The sequence below is a fragment of the Bos mutus genome, chromosome 1 (assembly GCF_027580195.1).
Source record: "Bos mutus isolate GX-2022 chromosome 1, NWIPB_WYAK_1.1, whole genome shotgun sequence".
Classification (NCBI taxonomy): Eukaryota; Metazoa; Chordata; class Mammalia; order Artiodactyla; family Bovidae; genus Bos; species Bos mutus.
In genome coordinates, this window is record NC_091617.1 from 116082769 (window position 1) to 116091596 (window position 8828).

An 8828-nucleotide genomic window follows, 5' to 3' on the forward strand; every position below is an offset into this window, starting at 1 on the left:
GACGGACCCATTCCATTGACATCAAGGATTCCTCACCTTATGAGGGAGAGGTATCAACAGGACAGAGAGCAGGACCCTTTAAATATGGCGCCCATAGCAGGAACCCCTTCGATGGAGTCTAAGAGCCAAACTAGAAACATGCTGAACCCTATTCTTATCATTACTCACACTTATTCTTGTCCCTTACACCCTTCTCTCCATGTCCCCAGCAGCCACGACAAAAAGAGAAACACTTCTTGGGTATCTTTTGTTCCATAAGCCATAAAGAGGTATCAGTGGCCCTATATTTCTTTTAGAGCTGGGGAAAGAGAAGCAAAAATGCCCCAAGTTCACACTGAGCTGTTTCCCTCCATGTGTCTTAGCATCACTCAGGGGTTGGCAGAGACTCAGGCTGGGTTTCCATGCTCTGACTCTGAAATGACCAAGTCTACTTCACGGATAACTCCTAAATCCAGAGCGAAATCATAGACTATCCTCTTAACGACTACATCGTGTTTTGGGAGCTTGCAGGCTTGAAGTATTAGCTCCAGCAAAGGGCTATTGGTTTTAAGATACCCCAGCAACCTTGACTTTAAGAATTTGAAATGTGGTCTCACTATGATGCAGTCTTCTTAACAAAGTAGTACCTTTAAAATATTAAACAACTTGAAAAAGGAAACCGAACTTGAATTTTTCTTTCAAGCACCCAGAATATACAGGGTTTCACTTCTGTCTGAAATTCACCATCTCCTCACACAAAGAAGGTTCTTATGGTAAAAGCAATGGCATTTTCTCCACAATTTTCAAATAAAAGATAAAGAGAAAACAGCATCGCAGCCTCTTTGTTAGTTCGAACAATAAAGGAATAATACAGTTTTGCCAGGGGAGAGCTCTGGTTTTAAGCTCAGAATACAAAAATAGGCTGACAATTTTTACAAAGGAATATTCCGCGAGGCCGGTGGGAAGTGAAGTTTCTAGAAAATTATATCATTTGATTATTTGGGGGTGTATGATTACGAGGAGCAAGCTGGTGGGGCCAGTCCTCAGTGAAATTCTAATAGAAGAAATGGAATTTCACTTTTCCTGTTCACTCCTGACCCTACCCCTCTCTACCAACCCAAACCCAGCCTTTGGAAAAGGAATGGGGCAGCATTTGCATGTTAGCACCTCATGTCTGGAATGTTCTCCCCACACAGTCCAGCCTCCCTTTGCTAACTTTTCCTACAGCTACTTCCAAAGAACCTTCTAGGATGCTGCCCGCCCTCTCAGGTATAGCCACCCGCACCTCCCTTTACTATGACGCTCACTGCGATAGGTTTATAACTTTTTTATCTGAGTTCCCTGCCCAATTATACTCTCTGTTAGAGCAGAAGCCACCATATACCTTTTCTTTCATGTTGAAAGCTCCCCACTACTACCGTGCTTGGCCCATCAGTAAGTCTCATTGAATAAAGGATTGAGTGAATTAATGAATGAGAACTTAAGCCACTACGTTGCTGCTCCCAGACATCTGAATTAACTGTCACTGAAGGCAAAAGCACTTACTCCTCTTCAAGGAGTCACAAATCTAATGGGAGAGCGTGTAAAGGAACAAGGCAGGGTAGCCTAACTGATGGAGTTAGGGATTTTTTGGAGTGTAGTAGAGTGCAGTAAGGGATGATGGTTAAGACTTGCAAGGCAAAAAGAATACATAAGCACCAGAGGAATAGTGACCAGTTAGCAAGCATTTCTCTGTGACAATTCTAATATCAAATGTTAATCTTGAATCATCTTTCTTACCCACATTTTGTAGACAAGGAAGGGGAGACTGGGAGGATAAAACTGACTTTGGGACTTCCCTGGTGGTCCAGTGGTTAGGACTCTGAACTGTCACTGCAGGGGGTGCAGGGTTGGTCCCTGATCAGGGAACTGAGATCCCACATGCAGCACAGAGTGACCAAATAAATAACATTTTAAATGGACTACTTTCATATAACAAAAGGGAGATTCAGAGTGTGAAACCAAATTGTTTTAATCAAAGTCAGAAAACCATTTCAGCAAGTCTCCTTTTAACTAGCAACCTGTTATGATGACCTGGGATGCATCTGTAGCTGTGGGAGCCCTCAGAGCCCTGGCTCTCCATGGTGTCCCCGACTCTGCCCCTCCTTGCCACGTGCTTCTGCCCCCCTGTGCCACCCCCCCCTCTGGGGGGCTCCCTTCCTCCATCCTCAGGGGAGAGGGCCTGAGTTTTCAGGCACCACTCAGTATGTTGTGCCCCTGTCCTGCAGAGAACTCCAGGCCATAGTCACACCATTTAAAAGTAGATTAGGCTACCAATGAGTAATAAACGAGAGGAAAATAATAATGATGGGTTAAACAAAATAAATACTTATTATTCTCTCATGTAAAAACCTAGAAGTTGAAGTCCAGGGCTGGTCTGGTGACTCCTGGTATCTGATATCCAAGATTCCTCCTTTCCTATTTTACCATAACACATGGCTTCCATTTCTAAGGCCACATTGCCCAAAATGGTGCTCTAGCCATTGCATACATATTTCAGCGACAGGAAGGACAACAGGGAAAGAAAGTGGAGGCCCCTAATGCTGCACACTTCAAGGAAACTTTTCTAGCCCCACATACCAACCTCCCTCAACCAATGTAGTCTTTGTTCAAGGCAGCCACATACCTAGGTAAAAATCCTGAGTTCTGTTACAAACAAGGAGAATAGATACTCTCCACCTCAACATGTTAGACATGGCTGCCTTTGCGCAGGGACACCTCTGGGCAGCTGTGGCCAGGTGGGAGCCGGAGGAGGGGAAGGAGAAAGCTTTCAGCCCTTTCACAAGGGGACTAGTTGACAACATTTCTCGTGTATGGCCTGTGAAGTACAGAGAAACGTGCTCTCTTGAAGTCACACCATAGCCGGGCTTGCTGTGCAGCCTGATTCCACCACCGCGCTTTTAAGGCGCCCAGCAATTCAGCCTCTCTTCATGCGAAGTGGGACATCTCCTAGTCTTTGTAAGACTGGCTCGATTCTACCCTGCAACAAGTCTTCTCACTCAGAGCCATAACCCAGACACTGCCGCCCGTCGTTGGGGTATCAGGCTCATGATTACGTATTTGAAGTATTTTTGTAGACGAATGCAAATGAGCTGGTGGGAAAGGCTTTCTTTAGCTTGCACGTAAACCCTCTTCCTCGTCCCTTACAATCAGGAGATGTTGTCCCAGCGCGTTGTTTGTTCTTTCTCTTGCAGGCTCCTGTGGCTGTCTTGTCATGATATTGTTTGCCTCTGAAGTGAAACTCCACCACCTCTCAGAAAAAATTGCAAATTACAAGGAAGGGACTTACGCCTACAAAACGCAAAGTGAAAAATATACCGCCTCCTTCTGGGTGGTTTTCATTTGCTTTTTTGTTCATTTTCTGAATGGGCTTCTAATACGACTTGCTGGATTTCAGTTCCCTTTTGCGAAATCTAAAGACACAGAAACAGCTAATGTAGCTGCAGACCTAATGTACTGAAAGGCCAACATGTCTGTCATTCTCACAGAGATGAGACTAGCTCTGGTCACTCGGCTGTGGTTACTTTTGCTCAACCTTTTAGGTGCACAGCTTAAAGCACCAAGTCCTATGTGATATTATATACAAACTGGGTGCTAAGGACACAGGCAGGAAATGAAAGGGAGCAGAAGAAAGGCTTCAGAAGGTTGTTCAACCTGGTGGGAAATTGCTTCACCTGGCTAGTTGAGACAGTTGACTAGAATGACCAAATCATTACTCCACATCCACACCAGAGCGCAAAATGTCTGCTCTGCCAGGAAGAAATCAAGAGGTCTGAGGAACACATTTTAAAACAAACAAATACTATTTCTGATAATATCCACACATTTGTTGCCACAGATACCAGAAGACAGAACTGGAATCGCTTTCCTAAAATGATACTGCATTAATTGAGCAATGCTAAGTATATCAGGCACTTTTTAAAAACTCATTCAAAGCACTGTCTTATTTCCATGCCTGTTATTCAAAATGTATAAACCTCTAAAAGGGAAAAAGAAGAAACGCAGTACTTTCAACAGACATAATTGCTGGGACCACTGAGGAATCATGAAAAGTGATTCTGCCCAGTAAATTTGTTGCAAAATGACTCATTGGAGCTGTTGCTTCAAACTTTTTAGTGTCTTCAAGCACTAAGTCCCACTGATGAAAATCGTATTACGTTGTGGAATTAAGACAGTATCACTGTCATCTTGGGTGGTGGTCTGTCACAAAGCATGACCCAAGCTGACTTTTTTCCTCAGTTACCCATGAAGTTGCTGACCAGAGGCCGCAACTGAACCTAGAACTGACTATTTGTCTGTCTTCCAACGGCTACCCTGGAGAAAGCACTCAGGAAGAGGCGGGGAATGACAGAGAGCAGACCACCAGGCCCTTTGCCACAGCTGCTCAGCACTCAGTCCCCACACAAGAGGTTCTGAAAGGGCTCTTTTTAAAAAAATCTTTTTTTTGGTGGGGAACAATTTACAAGAAACAAATGACTGTGTACCTGACTATATACTTGCTCTGATGGTGATCTGAAGCCCACAGGCTAACATGAGAACACTCACTTCGTTTCCAGATGTTAGTCTCTCTACCTTCATTCAGGAAAGATAACCTGGAGAATTTCTAGAAGACCATGAGTCCCTCTAGTGAGAAAGAGGCTGCTTATTTCAGTAATGGGCTGGGGGCACCCAGTTCTGGAAGTCTTCATGAAACACTTACATACGGAAGCATTTCGTGGTCCCGTCTGCTCCTTCAGAGCAGCTGCTCTAGGAGTGGACAGGACAGCGCAAGAACTCCACAGACCAGGGCAACTGGCCTGAGATCACGAGAGGCCCCTCAGTCCCTTCTGACTCCTTTCTCTGTCCTCAGTTCTAACACCAAACTTTCTTCTTTAGAAAACATCTCCCTGGTTCTCTGTTCCATAAACAGAGAAAACTCAGAGCAGCCGCTGAAAATCCAGTGACAGCCTAACAGGCAAATGATCTTCCCTGATGAGAACGATCACTCCCTGAGGAGTGGAGGCAGGGCTGCCGGTCCCTGCAAAGTGGGTCGCACCCAAAAATACAAGATACCACCCAGGCCCTCAGAGGACAGCACTTAAGTTGGCTCCCTCTCTTCTCTCAGAAGAAACCTCTGTGCCATGTGGCCTGCGAGTAAAGCTTTCCAAGGAGGACGTGGCCGGGTCGATCTCTGAGAGTCCCTCTGGGAGGATCACAGCCCAGGGATGACAATCATCACTCTGTCTGACCTCCCGCCCCAGGTGGCAGCCTCGGTCTCACATTCTCACGGGGACGCTGGGCCCCCTGCTGGCTCCGGGGCAGCAAACAGGAGCGTATCAGGGCGCTCCTTTCCCGTGTCCACACATACCATCAGCATCCGTGCTTATTACGCTGTGGGAAAGAACAGCAAGGAACGGAAAGCCAGGTGCTCCGGGGCAGAGCTGGCTGTGCACGTACACAGTAAGCTCCCTGAAGCCCGTGGAGGCTGCAGAACCGAACACATGCATATGGGGCGGGAGAGGAGGCGGCGGAGGAGGGCGCCTTCCCTCCGTGCACGCTGTGCCGATTACAAAGGTCTTTTGCTCTGGAGGTCCCCTTGGCTGCTTCAGAGCAGCTGCTCTCACATCCCTTTACATGCTCTCAAGGCCGGTGCAAAATGGAGACGGTGCCTGCACACAAGGAAGGGCAGTGTCTGACGCGCATCCTTGCCCACCAGAAGCTGCAGACTCACACTGGCTGCCACACAGGGGCTCCCTTAGCCCTGCTCGTTTGTTGCCCCCTTTCCCCCGCTGGCCCTCTGTAGTGGATAATGTTTTGCATTCCCCATCAGGTTCCTCTCAGGCACACAGCTAAGCCACAGTTCCCAGCTCCTTTGCAGCTGGGGCCATGGGAGTGAGTCTGTGTCGATGGGATGTAGGCTGGTGACCTGAGCTACTCTCGGGCTTGGCCCTGAAGACTCTCACTTGAGATCCTCCACCTCTGTCCGCCCCTGGCAGTACAGCCTGGGAAGTCATGGGATCCAGGAGGTGAGGTAACGAAACAGAGGCGGGCCTTGTGACCTGCCTGGGAGTGTGACAAGAGTGGTAAATAAACTTTCTGTAAAGCCGCTGAGTTGGGGTGGTTATTTTTTAGTACCCAAGCCTCGCCAACAAAGCCTTGCTCTCCAGGAAAGCTCTGCTTCACGCCAAGGAGACACTCTCTAAGCCCCTTGAGATACAGCCTCAGGCCAGGGGCACCCTCAACCACAACCACTGAGTGACTGTCTGTACCATTGCCTTCCTTGAAGCCCCGGCCCTCTAGCCACATTACTTATCCCCTTATCCCCAAAATGAAGACCAGAGAATGAATTTTCTGCATAAATATCTCAAGAGTAAATGAATACTATAACTTATGCTGGTATCCTTCAGCATGCTTTCCAAATGCTGGTTAGTAAATCCCTTTTCATTCATTCAAATCTTTCGTCTACAGTGGATCTAGCTGTGTGTAAAGCATTGAAGATGGGGGAGGAAACGTACAGCCAGGAAAATGTTTTTTCATTTTTTAATAAACATTTTTTCTTGATCTTTGGTTGAGAGCCAAGAAAAATATCTTTCAATTGCCTTGAAAAGAAGTGAAAGTATTAGTCGCTCAGTTGTGTCTTAACTCTTTGCAACCCCATGGACTGTAGCCCGCCAGGCTCCTCTGTCCATGGAATTCTCCAGGCAAGAATACTGGAGAGTGTTGCCATTTCCTTCTCCAGGGGATCTTACCAACCCAGGGATCAAACCCAGATTTCCTACATTACAGGCAGATTCCTTACCATATGACCTTACCCTCACTTCCCCCTTCTGAGGGGTCATGGCATTGAGAGGAGGAATTTTCCACAGTTCTGGGTCAGACAAGTCCTAAGCCAAGTCTTGGGGCCTTGAGTGGTGTCCTTCCTGCAAGGCCGCTGACAGGACACTCATTCTCTGCTGTCAACTAGGGCTTCACCTGGACTGGTGAAGGAAAAAGATGACCCTCACTCCAGCAGAGATTTTAGGTATAATCTAGTGTACTTCCTCTCCTTTTCCTGCCCCTCCTGGCCCTAGGGATTTTCTAGCTAGTTTGGAGGAAAAGGGGCTTCCCTGGTGGCTCAGATGGTAAAGAATCTACCTGCAATCCAGGAGACCTGGGTTCGATCCCTGGGTTGGGAGACTCCCCTGGAGAGGTGCATTGCAACCCACTCCAGTATTCTTGCCTGGAGAATCCCATGGACAGAGGAGCCTGGTGGGCTACAGTTCATGGGGTCACAAAGAGGCAGACATGACTGAGTGAATAACACTATCACTTTTTGGAGAAAAAAGCAACCTTCTTCTGCAAGAATGTATGTGACTCTGTTTCACTCCTAAATTAGTGACCATTGAACTTAATATCACTTTTTACATTTCACCACAGTCATCCACTTCTGTCCAAATTGTATATGAAGCTACCTGAACTGGGCAGAGATGTTTGGAGTACAGATGTAGGAGTGAAACAGGCATGGAGGAGCAGAAAAGCAAATAGAACCAGTGAAATATTGCCCCTACCCTACAAACACACATTAACATAAAACCGGCAATAAGAACTGGAAACTATACACAATATTTTGTAATAATCTATAAGGGAAAAGAATCTGTAAAAGAGTATGTGTGTGTATACACACACACACACACACACACATATATATAAAATGTACAACTGAATCACTGTGCTGTACACCTGAAACCAATACAACATTGTAAATCAACTATACATCAATTAAAAAGAAACGTAACACTGGGAACTCTGCTTCACTTTTTTTTTTTTTTTCAGTTTTTAGCAAATTTCACAGCCACCCTTCCACCTGCACAAATAAGCTATTTCCTTTTTTAAAATTCATAAATATACAAAAACATAAAATGTATTTATGCCATATCCATTAATCCTCTATTCCTTACCTCAAAAAAAAAGAAAACATTCTATTTTACTTAGTATCTTGGTCAGGAAACATTTAATTTAGAAACAAAGACCCACTTAAAACATCTTAAGTGAGAAAGGAGTGAGGGAGAGAATGCATGGGAGAGAGATTCACTCGAAAGACACAAGGCATCTTCATCTCACTGGTACCCAGGGCGCTGTGTGCACTCAGCCCCTGGACAGGCAAGTCTATCGGAAAGTCCAGTGAGACCAAGGTTGCCCTTCCCTTCCTTTCTCTTTTCTCCTACCCCTCCTCTGTGTGTGTGGATCTAAGGCCACTGGCTCAGGCCCCTGTTTTCTCCCTAAGCCTTTAATTCACTTTCCTCTCTCTTTCTGCCCACCAGCTTTGTTTTTTCAAAGTATGAGAGGAGAAACTCCATCTCTACATTGTCTACAGGATCTACAGTATCCCCTAAGACCCAGGACCAATGAGTGAGAGGGATTGGGGGAGGGAGTGGGAGAGAGAGAGAATGAACATCAGAATGAAGCAGCCAGCCTCTGTACCAGATGCCCTTGGTCAAGTGCCCACCCTTGTTCCACACAAGCAAAGAGAGGGATGAGTCACAGCTACAGGGAGGGGCTGGGGGCAGTGTGTGTGTGTGTGTGTGCGCGCGCACACGCGTGCATGTGCGTGCTTGCATGTACCTGTGCGTGTGCTCATCCCAGAAGAGGATGTCAGTTTGGCAAGTTCCCCAAAACCACCATCAAGGTTGGTTATATGAGTCTGTATCCTACACATTAATCTTTATTACTCATTGTCTTTTAGTGTCATTTCTTGCCTTCTAATGATGGACCAAACTTCCTTCACTATTTTTTTACCCATTCTATTGTTTTCTAAAATCAGAGAGAAAAGACATGGAATTACATTGAGAGAA

General features: G+C 46.1%; 1 protein-coding gene across 1 annotated transcript in view; it reads left to right on the forward strand.

Annotated features, from left to right (window-relative positions):
• CLRN1 (clarin 1) overlaps window positions 1-3478 on the forward strand; it is a 43722-nt gene extending 40244 nt beyond the window's left edge. The window contains exon 3 of the mRNA XM_005904792.2: window positions 3213-3478. Coding sequence (XP_005904854.1) covers window positions 3213-3478 — 266 coding nt within the window. The remainder of the gene's footprint in view (window positions 1-3212) is intronic.
• Window positions 3479-8828: the final 5350 nt, after the last annotated feature.